This window comes from Hyla sarda, chromosome 4 (assembly GCF_029499605.1).
Source record: "Hyla sarda isolate aHylSar1 chromosome 4, aHylSar1.hap1, whole genome shotgun sequence".
Classification (NCBI taxonomy): Eukaryota; Metazoa; Chordata; class Amphibia; order Anura; family Hylidae; genus Hyla; species Hyla sarda.
In genome coordinates, this window is record NC_079192.1 from 65,345,590 (window position 1) to 65,362,253 (window position 16,664).

The 16,664-nt window shown below is 48.2% G+C and overlaps 1 protein-coding gene across 2 annotated transcripts in view; it reads left to right on the forward strand.

Moving 5' to 3' along the window:
• The first annotated feature begins 13,876 nt into the window (after positions 1-13,876).
• NUDCD3 (NudC domain containing 3) overlaps positions 13,877-16,664 on the forward strand; it is a 28,354-nt gene continuing 25,566 nt past the window's right edge. The window contains exon 1 of one of the 2 annotated variants that reach the window (XM_056571258.1): positions 13,877-14,025. Coding sequence is in view for 1 of the 2 variants with exons in the window: in XM_056571257.1 (XP_056427232.1) it covers positions 14,349-14,372 (24 nt within the window). In the remaining variant the exon portion in view is untranslated. Of the gene's footprint in view, positions 14,026-14,248; positions 14,373-16,664 lie in introns of those variants that run through there. The other variant, XM_056571257.1, reaches the window with a different exon arrangement.

The window sequence follows — 16,664 nt, forward strand, 5'->3', positions numbered from 1 at the left end:
CAACACTCGTGGGTGTGGAACCCACTCACCCGATCTTGGGTGCTTGATCTGGCTAGGATCAAAGTATGGAACATCAGAAGAATCAAGTAAGACATTGGCCCTCATTTACTATTCTAAACCCGACCTCTTTTGTCGGGTTTTTTTGTCGCATCTTTGTCTGCGCCATGTCGCAGACATCGTGCGCCAGTCTGCGACACTATGCGACATTTCTTCCCGACAGACCCGATGTGGATTCTCCCAAACCCGAAAAAGGGGCGTAACCTGACATTTCTGAGCTTTCCCACGTATTTATTAAGGTTTCCAACCCGAATTTGTTGAATTGTTGTGGATTTTTTCCCGACAGCTCAGAGGAGTTGGAAACCAAAACCTACAAAACCCACGTGCGACAAACAGGATGCGACATAATAATAAATACCAGGGGAAAAAAGCAGTCGGGTAAGAAAGCAACATAGACTTACAACCCGATTTTCTTAGTAAATGAGGGCCATTATCAGAGGGTAGACAAATAACATTGTATCTGATATATCTTCCTATTCGGACATGTCATCCAATTCAGATAAGTCCGCATCTTCAACGGGTGATTGACTTGGGGAAGACACGTAAGAATCTAGCTTCATTCTGTTAGAAACTTTATATGCCCGTTTCTTAGATTTCTCCTCACGGGTTCAGGGTCCTGGATGTGATATATGCACATCTGATAAATCACTTTCTGAGAAAGTAGTCATAACAACCTGATCGCTTTTATTATTTTTAATATATTTTGGTTGTTTAGGTAAAGAGGGATCAGTAATAGTCAAGTGCCTGTTCAACCACATTAGTGGAAGTTTCGTCTGCGGACCAGAAAAAAATCTGAACATCCAATAAGGGGGATTTTTGTGAATTAGCTCGAGTCATGGCCAGTGAAACTGACCTAGAAATAGCATCCTGCGTTGCGGACACTGCTGATTTTATAGCTGATTGAACTGATCTAGAGACCTATTGGTCAACCATTGATTGTAAAATAATCAGCATCCATATACTCACGACTTTTGGAGATATTAGAGGGGTGTCACGATGCCGGCTAGCAGGTAGTGGATCCTCTGTGCCAGAGAGGGATTGGCGTGGACCGTGCTAATGGACCGGTTCTAAGCCACTACTGGTTTTCACCAGAGCCCGCCGCAAAGCGGGATGGTCTTGCTGCGGCGGTAGTGACCAGGTCGTATCCACTAGCAACGGCTCACCTCTCTGGCTGCTGAAGATAGGCGCGGTACAAGGGAGTAGGCAGAAGCAAGGTCGGACGTAGCAGAAGGTCGGGGCAGGCAGCAAGGATCGTAGTCAGGGGCAACGGCAGAAGGTCTGGAACACAGGCTAGGAACACACAAGGAACGCTTTCACTGGCACAAAGGCAACAAGATCCGGCAAGGGAGTGCAGGGGAAGTGAGGTGATATAGGGAAGTGCACAGGTGAACACACTAATTGGAACCACTGCGCCAATCAGCGGCGCAGTGGCCCTTTAAATCGCAGAGACCCGGCGCGCGCGCGCCCTAGGGAGCGGGGCCGCGCGCGCCGGGACAGGACAGACGGGGAGCGAGTCAGGTACGGGAGCCGGGGTGCGCATCGCGAGCGGGCGCTACCCGCATCGCGAATCGCATCCCGGCTGGCAGCGGAATCGCAGCGCCCCGGGTCAGAGGATGTGACCGGAGCGCTGCAGCGGGGAGAGTGAAGCGAGCGCTCCGGGGAGGAGCGGGGACCCGGAGCGCTCGGCGTAACAGTACCCCCCCCCTTGGGTCCCCCCTCTTCTTAGAGCCTGAGAACCTGAGGAGCAGACTTTTGTCTAAGATGTTGTCCTCAGGTTCCCAGGATCTCTCTTCAGGACCACAACCCTCCCAGTCCACTAAAAAAAAAGTTTTCCCTCTGACCTTTTTGGAAGCTAAGATTTCTTTGACAGAGAAGATGTCCGAGGAGCCGGAAACAGGAGTGGGAGGAACAGATTTGGGAGAAAAACGGTTGAGGATGAGTGGTTTGAGAAGAGAGACGTGAAAGGCATTAGGGATACGAAGAGAAGGAGGAAGAAGAAGTTTATAAGAGACAGGATTGATTTGACACAAAATTTTGAAAGGACCAAGATAGCGTGGTCCCAACTTGTAGCTAGGGACACGGAAGCGGACATATTTAGCGGAGAGCCATACCTTGTCTCCAGGGGAAAAAACGGGAGGAGCTCTTCTTTTCTTATCCGCGAACCTCTTCATGCGTGAAGAAGCCTGTAAGAGAGAATTTTGGGTCTCTCTCCATATAATGGAAAGGTCACGAGAAATTTCATCCACAGCGGGCAGACCAGAGGGCAAGGGGGTAGGGAGGGGGGGAAGAGGGTGACGGCCGTACACCACGAAAAATGGGGATTTGGAGGAAGATTCAGAGACCCTGAAGTTATACGAGAATTCGGCCCATGGAAGGAGATCTGCCCAGTCATCCTGGCGGGAGGAAACAAAATGTCGCAAATAATCACCCAAGATCTGGTTAATTCTTTCTACTTGTCCATTGGACTGGGGATGATATGCAGAAGAAAAATTTAATTTAATCTTGAGTTGTTTACAGAGAGCCCTCCAGAATTTAGACACGAATTGGACACCTCTATCCGAGACAATCTGCGTAGGCAACCCGTGAAGACGAAAAATGTGTACAAAAAATTGTTTAGCCAACTGAGGCGCAGAAGGAAGACCAGGAAGAGGGATGAAATGTGCCATTTTGGAGAATCGATCAACGACCACCCAAATAACAGTGTTGCCACGGGAAGGGGGTAAATCAGTAATAAAATCCATACCAATCAGAGACCAAGGCTGTTCGGGGACAGGCAGAGGATGAAGAAAACCAGCGGGCTTCTGGCGAGGAGTCTTATCCCGGGCACAGATAGTGCAGGCTCGCACAAAGTCCACAACATCCGTCTCCAGAGTCGGCCACCAATAGAAGCGGGAGATGAGTTGCACAGATTTCTTGATGCCCGCATGACCTGCGAGATGGGAGGAGTGACCCCATTTGAGGATTCCGAGGCGTTGGCGTGGAGAAACAAAGGTCTTTCCTGGAGGAGTCTGCCTGATGGAGGCAGGAGAAGTGGAGATCAGGCAGTCAGGTGGAATGATGTGTTGCGGAGAGAGTTCAACTTCTGAGGCATCCGAGGAACGAGAGAGAGCATCGGCCCTAATGTTCTTATCGGCAGGACGAAAGTGAATCTCAAAATTAAATCGGGCAAAGAACAGAGACCACCGGGCCTGGCGAGGATTCAGCCGTTGGGCAGACTGGAGGTAGGAGAGGTTCTTGTGGTCGGTGTAGATAATAACAGGAAAACTTGATCCCTCCAGCAGATGCCTCCATTCCTCAAGTGCTAATTTAATGGCTAGAAGCTCTCGATCCCCGATGGAGTAGTTCCTCTCCGCTGGAGAGAAGGTCCTAGAGAAAAAACCACAAGTGACAGCATGCCCGGAAGAATTTTTTTGTAGAAGAACAGCTCCAGCTCCCACTGAGGAGGCATCAACCTCCAATAGGAAGGGTTTGGAAGGGTCAGGTCTGGAGAGCACGGGAGCCGAAGAAAAGGCAGACTTGAGTCGTTTAAAGGCGTCTTCTGCTTGAGGAGGCCAGGACTTGGGATCAGCATTTTTTTTGGTTAAAGCCACGATAGGAGCCACAATGGTAGAAAAATGTGGAATAAATTGCCTGTAATAATTGGCGAACCCCAAAAAGCGTTGGATAGCACGGAGTCCGGAGGGGCGTGGCCAATCTAAGACGGCAGAGAGTTTGTCTGGATCCATCTGTAGTCCCTGGCCAGAGACTAAATATCCTAGAAAAGGAAGAGATTGGCATTCAAACAGACATTTCTCAATTTTGGCATAGAGTTGATTGTCACGAAGTCTCTGAAGAACCATACGGACATGCTGGCGGTGTTCTTCTAGATTGGCAGAAAAAATTAGGATATCGTCCAGATATACAACAACACAGGAGTATAACAGATCACGAAAAATTTCATTGACAAAGTCTTGGAAGACGGCAGGGGCGTTGCACAGGCCAAAGGGCATGACCAGATACTCAAAGTGTCCATCTCTGGTGTTAAATGCCGTTTTCCACTCATCCCCCTCTCTGATGCGGATGAGGTTATAGGCGCCTCTTAAGTCCAATTTAGTAAAGATGTGGGCACCTTGGAGGCGATCAAAGAGTTCAGAGATGAGGGGTAAGGGGTAGCGGTTCTTAACCGTGATTTTATTAAGACCGCGGTAGTCAATGCAAGGACGTAGGGAGCCATCTTTTTTGGACACAAAGAAAAATCCGGCTCCGGCAGGAGAGGAGGATTTACGGATAAAGCCCTTTTTTAGATTCTCCTGGACGTATTCAGACATGGCAAGAGTCTCTGGGGCAGAGAGAGGATAAATTCTGCCCCGGGGTGGAGTAGTGCCCGGGAGGAGGTCGATAGGACAATCATAAGGCCTGTGAGGAGGTAGAGTCTCAGCTTGTTTTTTGCAGAAAACATCCGCGAAGTCCATATAGGCCTTAGGGAGACCGGTTACTGGAGGAACCACAGAGTTACGGCAAGGGTTACTGGGAACCGGTTTTAGACAGTTCTTGGAACAAGAGGACCCCCAACTCTTGATCTCCCCAGTGGACCAATCCAGGGTTGGGGAATGAAGTTGAAGCCAGGGAAGTCCAAGGAGAATTTCCGAGGTGCAATTGGGGAGGACCAAAAGTTCAATCCTCTCGTGATGAGATCCGATGCTCATAAGAAGGGGCTCCGTGCGGAAACGTATGGTACAGTCCAATCTTTCATTATTTACACAATTGATGTAGAGGGGTCTGGCGAGACTGGTCACTGGGATGTTGAACCTGTTGACGAGAGAGGCCAAAATAAAATTTCCTGCAGATCCAGAGTCCAAGAAGGCCACAGCAGGGAAGGAGAAGGCAGAGGCAGACATCCGCACAGGCACTGTAAGACGTGGAGAAGCAGAGTAGACATCAAGGACTGTCTCACCTTTGTGCGGAGTCAGCGTACGTCTTTCCAGGCGGGGAGGACGGATAGGACAATCCCTCAGGAAGTGTTCGGTACTAGCACAGTACAGGCAGAGGTTCTCCATACGGCGTCGTGTCCTCTCTTGAGGTGTCAGGCGAGACCGGTCGACCTGCATAGCCTCCACGGCGGAAGGCACAGGAACAGATTGCAGGGGACCAGAGGAGAGAGGAGCCGAGGAGAAGAAACGCCTCGTGCGAACAGAGTCCATATCTTGGCGGAGTTCCTGACGCCTTTCGGAAAAACGCATGTCAATGCGAGTGGCTAGGTGAATAAGTTCATGTAGATTAGCAGGAATTTCTCGTGCGGCCAGAACATCTTTAATGTTGCTGGATAGGCCTTTTTTGAAGGTCGCGCAGAGGGCCTCATTATTCCAGGACAATTCTGAAGCAAGAGTACGGAATTGTACGGCATACTCGCCAACGGAAGAATTACCCTGGACCAGGTTCAACAGGGCAGTCTCAGCAGAAGAGGCTCGGGCAGGTTCCTCAAAGACACTTCGGATTTCCGAGAAGAAGGAGTGTACAGAGGCAGTGACGGGGTCATTGCGGTCCCAGAGCGGTGTGGCCCATGACAGGGCTTTTCCGGACAGAAGGCTGACTACGAAAGCCACCTTAGACCTTTCAGTGGGAAACAGGTCCGACATCATCTCCAGATGCAGGGAACATTGGGAAAGAAAGCCACGGCAAAACTTAGAGTCCCCATCAAATTTATCCGGCAAGGATAGGCGTAGCCCAGGAGCGGCCACTCGCTGCGGAGGAGGTGCAGGAGCTGGCGGAGGAGATGACTGCTGAAGCTGTGGTAGTAACTGTTGTAGCATAACGGTCAGTTGAGACAGCTGTTGGCCTTGTTGCGCTATCTGTTGTGACTGCTGGGCGACCACCGTGGTGAGGTCAGCGACAACTGGCAGAGGAACTTCAGCGGGATCCATGGCCGGATCTACTGTCACGATGCCGGCTGGCAGGTAGTGGATCCTCTGTGCCAGAGAGGGATTGGCGTGGACCGTGCTAATGGACCGGTTCTAAGCCACTACTGGTTTTCACCAGAGCCCGCCGCAAAGCGGGATGGTCTTGCTGCGGCGGTAGTGACCAGGTCGTATCCACTAGCAACGGCTCACCTCTCTGGCTGCTGAAGATAGGCGCGGTACAAGGGAGTAGGCAGAAGCAAGGTCGGACGTAGCAGAAGGTCGGGGCAGGCAGCAAGGATCGTAGTCAGGGGCAACGGCAGAAGGTCTGGAACACAGGCTAGGAACACACAAGGAACGCTTTCACTGGCACAAAGGCAACAAGATCCGGCAAGGGAGTGCAGGGGAAGTGAGGTGATATAGGGAAGTGCACAGGTGAACACACTAATTGGAACCACTGCGCCAATCAGCGGCGCAGTGGCCCTTTAAATCGCAGAGACCCGGCGCGCGCGCGCCCTAGGGAGCGGGGCCGCGCGCGCCGGGACAGGACAGACGGGGAGCGAGTCAGGTACGGGAGCCGGGGTGCGCATCGCGAGCGGGCGCTACCCGCATCGCGAATCGCATCCCGGCTGGCAGCGGAATCGCAGCGCCCCGGGTCAGAGGATGTGACCGGAGCGCTGCAGCGGGGAGAGTGAAGCGAGCGCTCCGGGGAGGAGCGGGGACCCGGAGCGCTCGGCGTAACAAGGGGTCAGAAGCTTTATTGGTGTCCTCCTTAGACATTCTCCAATAAATAAACATATAAATATGAGCTAGAAAAAATAAATAAATATTTATTAATATGTATATGCGGGAGTAATGGAATAGTATATATAGCAACATACAATATATATATATATAGTTATATAATATATATATATATATATATATATATATATATATATATATATATATGTATATATATAGACAAAGAGTAGTAGCGTGCACCTGTAGGCCAGGTCCATATAATAGTTTGGTATCAACTAAAGTGCTGGCTGACTTATTCTTTGTCTGTATTGCACATACGGTGGAGTGGCTACCTCCATGTTGGCCTTGCACCCCACCCACCTCTATCAGGTGTGTATATAAGGTGTCTTGGATGTTCCAGATCCTGCCATGCTTACTGAACTGTTCACACAGAGGCATATACACAGTGTAGGGTCCGTCCCAAGGAGGCTACCTTATCGCGGTGGGACGGTCCAAGCTATTTGACCGCCGGTGGAGACAAATTTGCGAGCTAAGTGCCTCACTATTTCATAGTTTCACATTTGCATCTATTACACCATAGCTGTATAGCTCTCCATGTTTTAACTGCATTTTCATGTTTCACCTATATCCTTGTGCTGGCAGTGTGCTGCTGCATTCTTCTGTTGCTGTATATATATATATAGTTATATATATTTATTATAGAGGAATTCCTTGTGCCAGACACTAGGAGAGAAAAGAGAGACATAGAAAAACATTCAATATTAATAATATTAATGTCATATATGGATAGAAGATGGTAATGTGAACAATAATAGATAACTCACGTAGAAATAAAGATATCTGACTGAATGTGACTGACAATGGCAATCTGTGCTGTGCCAACAGGAGAAATGGGACTATGAGAGGACTTGCGCTGATAAGAACTGCATCACAGAAGAGGAGGAGAAAAGACTGAAGAAGGCTGATGACCAGCCGGGCGCTGAGTATCGCAAGACTAGCAGCATTTACTGTATGTCTCGGGTGCCGGAATGCACCGAACAGCGGGGGCCCAGCGGAGACCGAAAAATATATATAGGAAAAAACTGAGAAAAATAATATAGTAAAATATATCTAAGGAGAAGTGCTAAAGCGCATAAAATGAAAAGGGAGAGGGCAAATAAACATATAAGGATGAAAAATAATTGAAAAATAGATGCACAATTAATAAAATACAATATACACTGCTCAAAAAAATAAAGGGAACACTAAGATAACACATCCTAGATCTGAATGAATGAACTAATGGTAGGAAATACTTTGGTCTTTACATAATTGAATGTCCTGACAACAAAATCATACAAAGATTATCAATGGAAATCAAATTTATCAACCCATGGAGGTCTGGATATGGGGTCACACTCAAAATCAAAGTGGAAAACCACACTACAGGCTGATCCAACTTTATGTAATGTCCTTAAAACAAGTCAAAATCAGGCTCAGTAGTGTGTGTGGCCTCCACATGCCCGTATGACCTCCCTACAACGCCTGGGCATGTTCCTGATGAGGTGGCGGATGGTCTCCAGAGAGAGGTCCTCCCAGACCTGGACAAAAGCATCTGCCAACTCCTGGACAGTCTGTGGTGCAACGTGGTGTTGGTGGATGGAGTGAGACATGATGTCCCAGATGTGCTCAATCGGATTCAGGTCTGGGGAACGGGTGAGCCAAACTGGTCATGCTGGAGGATGTTTCAGGCAGCAGAACGTTCTCCACGGCGTCTCCAGACTCTGTCACATGTGCTCAGTGTGAACCTGCTTTCATCTGTAAAGAGCACAGGGCGACAGTGGCGAATTTGCCAATCTTGGTGTTCTCTGGCACATGTCAAATGTCCTGCTTGGTGTTGGGCTGTAAGCACAACCCCCACCTGTGGATGTCGGGCCCTCATACCACCCTCATGGAGCCTGTTTCTGACCGTTTGAGTGGATGCATGCACATTTGTGGCCTGCTGGAGGTCATTTTGCTGGGCTCTTGCAGTGCTCCTCCTGCTCCTCCTTTTCACAAAGGGGGAGGGAGCGGTCCCGTCTTGGTGCACGTCTCCTGATGTACTGGCCTGTCTCCTGGTGCGCTGACAGACACAGCAAACCTTCTTGCCACAGTTCGCATTGATGTGCCATCCTGGATGAGCTGTACTACCTGAGCCACTTGTGTGGGCTGTAGACTCCGTCTCATGCTCCCACTAGAGTGAAAGCACCGCCAGCATTCAAAAGTGACCAAAACATCAGCCAGGAAGCATAGGAACTGAGAAGTGGTCTGTGGTCACAACCTGCAGAACCACTCCTTTATTGGTGGCGTCTTGCTAATTGCCTATAATTTCCACCTGTTGTCTGTTCCATTTGCACAACAGCATGTGAAGATGATTGTCAATCAGTGTTGCTTCCTGAGTGGACAGTGTGATTTCACAGAAGTGTCATTGACTTGGAGTTACATTGTGTTGTTTAAGTGTTCCCTTTATTTTTTTGAGCAGTGTATTAAGGTTTGACCGGAGTAAAATAAATGGATGACTTATCTCTGTTCCCAGCAGTAAAGAAAGAGGACGTTGGTTGGCTGTTCTCACCTTATACAACCTAGGATGTCCTGTGATTGGTAACAGTTACCATACCTAATTTGCATAATACTTCAGTTTTTTTCTGTGTACCGTTTGTAATTATTTAACCCTTTACTGTACTGCTATTTAAAGTAGTAAAGAAAGAATAGCATAATGTAAAGGCCTTCTGTCTAGCAAAAAAATAAGAGTTGTGTAACCAGCACATCACCACAAGATAGCGTTATGGTAACATCATAGCTCACGGTGCTATGCTGTTTACACAACTATCATTAACAACAATGGGAATTATGCAAACTAAATGAAATAGCCAACTCAGATGTTTACCCCTTTCACCTTTGGTGGCCACAAACAGCCAGGAGGGGACCAAGGGGCCCTCAATCTCAATACATGTGGGACCTGCATCTACTGGACATTTAATAGATCCATCCTATCCATCATAGATATTGTGCTAATGTAAGTCAATGGGATCTATTGGCCATCAGGAATATCCATTATATGATCACCAGTGTCTCATATAGATATGTTTGTGGGTTTTTTCACAGGAGAAGAAGATAAAAATGAATATTGGCTGCATCCCTAAGGGGTTATCCAAAGATTGAAGGTATCACCGATATATCCACATGTGTGAGCCTGGGGGAGTAGGGTATGGGAAGTGTAGCTGTGCGGTTACTAAAGGGTGCTTGTTAACCCTTGCAATTCGTGACGGCAGGGTGAGGGCTCCTCTGTAATGCTTCTCCTACCGCCACCCTTCCCAAGAGCGATAGGGAGGTAGATAATAATGGAATGTCCACAATCGGAGAGTTTGCTGAAACAGTTGTAACTTTTACTGAAGATTTTATGCAATCTTCGTAACAGGAACAGTTGCCATTCATGCAAGCTTTCTTTGGAGATTGAGAAAGGTTGGGACTTTAGCAATTTAGAGTCTTTAGGATAATATGTGCTGTTCCACTGGATTTAGGGGATTTAGTTGCGGTCCAGTAGTCACGCTAGCTTTAGCGGGGAGTAGTTTAGAAGTCACGGTTTAAGTTCTGCTGAGGCTGGTAGGTTTTCAGGCCTAGTGTGTCTTTGCAAGTTGCGCAGATCCATCCTGCTAGTCCGGCATCCACGAGAGCAGCAACCCAAGAGAGCGATAATTGGCTACTGCTCCCTTATATGGGCAGGGGCTGGACTAGTGCTAATTGATCCATACTTGTGTCAATCAGCATTACAAAGGATTATGGGTAACACGTGACCCAAGGACCTCCAAAGGTCCTCCAACATACCATAGAGGATATTAACATGGTCACATGACCGAAGGTCCTGTGACGCTAAACAAGGTAAGTACTATACATTATACATTATTACTAGATATGTACATGTATTAACAGTATAGAATTAGAGTAGAGAAGAGGCGACTAGGGGCTGTCCCACCTGGGGGACCCTACCTGAGCGCAGTTACTCTGACTTTGGGGACACCACACTAGGTACGGTATGCAATACGGTACCGGGACACCACACATGCCTATCTCAAGGCCAATGTCTCACTAGTGGGTACCCTTATTGAAAACCTTTGGTCCCCACCCCACTGTGATACATAATAAGCAGCTGCCATACACCCCCTGCGTCACTTATCTCTGGGGGAACAAATGGTCTGACAGAAAAAAATCCATTCCGTCAGATTCTATTTTCCAAGGATCTGTCGAGCCACATAGACTTTCCATTATCAGTAAATACAAGGTGGCAGGATCTCCTGACAGATCTCTAATGTCTATGGTCAGTAGAAAGTCCGTACATCAGCTGTTCAATCCATCCATCCATGTTCATGGTATCCCATGCTCATGTGATGTGGAGGAGAACACATTGAAGTCCCCATGGGGGTCATATGAGGAGGCAAAGTTCCTGGTACACTTGGGCACAATGTTTGGAGCCTGTTGCCCTGATCATAGTCAGCCAGGAAACGGGATAGCCATACACAAAGCTGTATCCGAGAACCATTTTTGCCCTGTATTAAGGTCTCAAGGCAAATCTGGATGAATAGGAAAACCAAGAGTTGAGAAATTGGTCTTTTTCTTCCTCTCCTGGGATTCAGTTCTTTCGGATTATGAAGTGAATAAAAAAAACCACAAATATATCTATATGAGGATAAGTAATAACTTTTCATCATGAGATAACCTCTTAAAGGGGTTGTGACGATCCGTCTTGGGGATTCGCTCTGGGATCGTCCTGGACCACGCCACAGGATGCGTTTCTTCTCAATAAACCAGCAAACAAATGCTTATAATGCAAATCTGGCACCTTGCCAGTTTTATTAGACAGGTTGCAGGGAAAGAAATAAATGCCTTCTTTACCGTGAGGACTGTGAATTTATGGAACGGTCTACCTCAGGAACTGGTCACAGCAGGAACAATTAACAGCTTTAAAGCAGGGTTAGATACATTCCTGGAACAAAATAACATTAATGCTTATGCAGAATTATAAAACTACATCCCTTTCCCTTATCCCCTTACATCCTTCCCTTCAATCCCCTGGTTGGACTTGATGGACGTATGTCTTTTTTCAACCATACTAACTATGTAACTATGTAAAAAAGCAGGAACAAAACAAAATCCTAGACCGTCTGGTCACTGACTAAACAGATCAGCTTGTCCTGACTAACAACCGCTGAGCTTCCCTCAGCCGGTTAAACATATGTCCCCTGCAACCTTCTACTCACAATTCATGTCACTCTCTTTGTGCCACTCATAGCTTGGGCTGTGTACTCCTCAGCAGGCTCTGTCTCTTCCCTACAGCCCACATGCTGTCTCCTAGGAAGAGCCCACATTAGACTGAGTCTCCATCTCATATACACCTCCCTTCCCTCCTGCCTCATTACTTAAGAAGCAGGTGAGAGCTTCTGCAGGGTGAGCCAAGGAAATACACTCTTTCCTTGCCACACTGCCACAGGGTATTCCACTGGAAAACTTTTTTTAATCACCTGGTACCAGAAAGTTAAACAGATTTGTAAATTACTTCTATTTAAAAATCTTAACCCTTCCAGTAATTAGAAGCTGCTGTATGCTCCACAGGAAGTTCTTGTCTTTTTGAATTTTCTTTCTGTCTGACCACAGTGTTCTCTGCTGACATCTCTGTCCATTTTAGGAACAGTTCAGAGCAGGAGAGGTTTGCTATGGGGATTTCCTCCTACTCTGGACAGTTCCTAAAATGGACAGAGGTGTCAGCAGAGAGCACTGTGGCCAGACAGAAAGGAAATTCAAAAGTAATTCTGCTTGGAAAACACGTTGCGGCAGCCTTTTATTGTTCTCAATTGGATTCTGCTGCACCATTTACACTTAGGAAATTTGGCAGTGAAAGCCAAAATTCCGGACCACAGACTCCACCAAAAGGATATGCAAGTTAATTCTTTCAGCAGATTCCGCTCTGAAATGCATTGCCATCTATGGAGATGGCCCATTTCCAAGCGGCACCCTATTCACTTCTATGGCCGAATGTAGTCACCCATGTGACTCTGTTCGGGCTGTATGCGATATTTTAGGCAGACTAATGACAGTGGATGTTGCGCCTTTGAGATAGCGGATCACTAGGTGACTCCATTCGGCCATAGAAGTGACTGGGGTCCGTTGCTCCTGTTAACAGTATACGTCGGCAATCCGTTTTTGGCAGGGTGCGGACAGATACAATTATCGGGGCAGAAACGTACCCTAACGTGTGATGGTACCCTAACGAAAACAGTGAAACAGAGACAAAAACGTGGTGTAAGGGTATGGTCCCACGTAGCGCTTATGCAGCATATTTCAAGCTGCGCAGCGGGAAATTTGCTGCATATTCTGTGATGAGCATACACACAGGGCTACCTAACGGCAGCTCTGTGTGTTCAATGAGGTTTGGGGGAGGGGCCACACATCGGCATGATTGCAACGCGTGGCTCTGCCCCCAAACCGCACTGAACACACAGGCCTGCCACCAGGTAGCACTATGTGTATGCTTAATGCAGAATAGGCAGCGTATTTCCGTCTGTGCAGCACATTTTGCGCAGCGTTAAATATGCTGCCTTAGTGCTACATGCGACCGTACCCTAAACATAGCCTTACAGGCTGTTTAATGTTGCCATATGCAAAAAACGTGGTCAACTCCGCTATTGTGCATGCCAAAAAAAACAGATGGGTTGCGGTCCTTTTCTGTATTTTGAATGTTTGGGGTCAAACACGCTACATTCCTGCCCCTTTAGGGTCTATTCACATGTACAGTATTCTGCGCAGATTTGATGCACAGAATTTTAAGCTGTGTTCAGTCATTCAGTTTACATTGAAATCTGCAGCAGAAAATTCTGCGCATCAAATCTGTGCATCAAATCTGCTCAGAATACCGTATGTGTGAATAGACCATTAATCGCATCCTGAACAAATTGGAGGAATGTAGTGTGTTTGAAAGCTAAGTCAATGGGAAACAGGTTTTGCTGTATGAAATCCTGTAAAATGTATATGTTAAATGGACAGCAACAACACGGTGAGAAAGCACCCTAATATCTTTAATTTAGATGCTTTATATTGGGAAGGTATTTGACATGTAACCCCTACAGGCACATCCATCTCCTTACCTATCACACATTTAATCAGTATCCTGCGGCCATTAACGCCTTATTCTGCCTTGTTTCCATGGCAACGTACGCCATTTTGGAACTGGGCAAATAGAATGCCTTTTCTGATAACCGGAAGCGGAAGTGCAGTGTGACCCGGAAGTAGTCCCGCGAAGACCGGAGAGTGAAAACAGTGGAGTGGGTGACCCAAGTCCCATGTGAGTTTCTTTGCTTTGTGCGGTTCCGGGAGCCGGGCGATTGTGTGTAGCGCCCTGTTCGGAGTAGATATGGGCCGTGTAATTCCGGTGTATTATGTATCTCTGCCGCTCACACATAGTGATATGTACGAAGGGGAGCGCGGCAGGGGGCAGTGACGTCACCCCCGGGCGGGGCTACTCACAGCCAGTGTAGGGGGTTGGTGCAATAGTTGCCCATAGCAACCTATCAGATTCCAGCTTTTGTTTCCCCAGTGCAGGTTAGAATCAGTAAGCTGTGATCTGATTGGCTGATACTGGAAACTGATACACTGTAATATGTAATCATGGGGACATGTTATACAGTTCTAGTATGTTCTGTTTACTGGTACATGTGCTGGGATTTGTTGTTCCCCAGCATCTTGATTCCAACAGGACTCTGCTGTATGAATACATTAATAGTTTATATTGCTTTATAGTAAAGCTGACTACTAAGTAGAAAAGTATTTTTTCAAATAATGTGTCTCCAGCTATTGCAAAACTATAACTCCCAGCATGCCCGGACAGCCAAAGGCTGTCCGGGCATGCTGGGAGTTGTAGTTTTGCAACCGCAGGAGGCCCAGTAGAAGAGTAGAATCTCTGTCTTGTGAAATCATACAGTGTATCTAGGATACACCTTCACTTTAGGGATGGGGATAGAAGTCCTTGACCCGCACTGATCCTGGGATTGAAGGGGGTCACAGTTCTGGCTTAGTACGTTGCCAGCTTTCCTTTGGTCAAGTCCAAATGGGTCTGTCCTTAATTGGGATGTCCCATTACTAGTATCGGGACCAATACTAGCCATTTCCATAGTATCGGGGACTCGTTCAATGTCCCCCGATACCAAATCCGATACCTGCTGCTGCCCCGTCCTCCCGTCTGCATCATGGCGCTCCATGGAGGAGCATGTGACACATGTCACTCCACCTCCTCCACTGCGCCCAGAGTAACACTACGGAGGAAGCAGAGTGATGTATATGTCACATGGACGCCATGATGCGGATGGGAGAACGGGGCAACAGAGCAGCAGCGCCTGTCAGAGGACAGCCGCAGGTGAGCTGTCTACAAGGCTGGCGGCTGCAACTAATGTCTAAAAGGGGGGGGGGGCTGCTACTAATGTCTGCAGGGGGATACTGCCTACTATTAAAGACAATCTTACAGCAGAGTCACCTGCACTAACTTGAATTTATAGGTAGATAGTGCAGGTGCCGGTTTCTACCGCCGCTCACCATGTGGTCATCGGTCTCGCCGCCAATGCAAATTCCCTGTTCTGCCCAATGGAGAAGAGGGGGTTAGGGACATCCCTAGTCCTTAACCCCCTAGAGCAGTGGTCTTCAACCTGTGGACCTCCAGATGTTGCAAAACTACAACTCCCAGCAAGCCCGGACAGCCGTTGGCTGTCCGGGCATGCTGGGAGTTGTAGTTTTGCAACATCTGGAGGTCCACAGGTTGGAGACCACTGCCCTAGAGGACATGCAACATACATGCACATCGCTGCAGCCTAGTACATGACACACAGCGACCACACACAACCTGATGAGAGGTGCGGTGCTGTTTTTGGGAACAATTAGCTCTGTTTTTTTTTTAAGTTGCTGGATAACCCCTTTAGAAGTGGTCGCTGCTAATACAGCAAAGGAGTTTAAGCATGTATGGGATAGGCATAAGGCTATCTTTCATATACCGTATGAACTCGAGTATAAGCCGAGTTTTTCAGCATGATTTTTCGTGCTGAAAACGCCCCCCTCGGCTTATACTCGAGTGAACTCTCTGCCTGTCAATCCCTTTCAGTAGTCTTCAACCTGCGGACCTCCAGATGTTGCAAAACTACAACTCCCAGCATGATGGCTGTCCGGGCTTGCTGGGTGTTGTAGTTTTTAAACCTCTGGAGGTCCGCAGGTTGAAGACCACTGACATTGAAGGTTGAAGACCCTGACATTGACCCCCCCCCCCCTTTAGTTTTCTACTCACCTCCCCTCGGTGGGAAGGAAGGGTGAGCTGGTCCGGGCCATCTATGCTGCAGGGACCGTCTGGTGGGTAGTCGTTCCGGGCTGTCCATCTTTTCCGATCCGGGCCGGCCCCGGCCTAGTGATGTTGCCTTGACAACGACACACAGGGACATCCGTGCGCAGCAGATGTCCCTGCGCATGAATGTCCCTGTGCGTTGTCGTCAAGGCAACATCACTAGTCCGGGGCTGGCCCGGAGCGGAGAAGAGGGCCTCCCAGTGAAAATGGACAGCCCGGAACAACTAACCCTCCCACCGGACGGTCCCTGCTGCATAGATGGCCCGGACCAGCTCACCCTTCCTTCCCACCGAGGGGAGGTGAGTAGAAAACTAAAGGGGGGTCTGGATGATGACGAAGGCCGCAGTGGTCTTCAACCTGCAGACCTCCAGATGTTGCAAAACTACAACTCCCAGCATGCCCGGACAGCCGATGGCTGTCCAGGCATGCTGGGAGTTGTAGTTTTGCAACATCTGAAGGTCCGCAGGTTGAAGACCACTATCATTGAAGGGATTGGATGATGACGGGGGGGGGGGGGGGGGGGGGTGGGGGTGTGTGGGTGTATTTCCCACCCTAGGCTTAAAGTCGAGTCAATAACTTTTCCTGGGTTCTTGGGGTGAAAT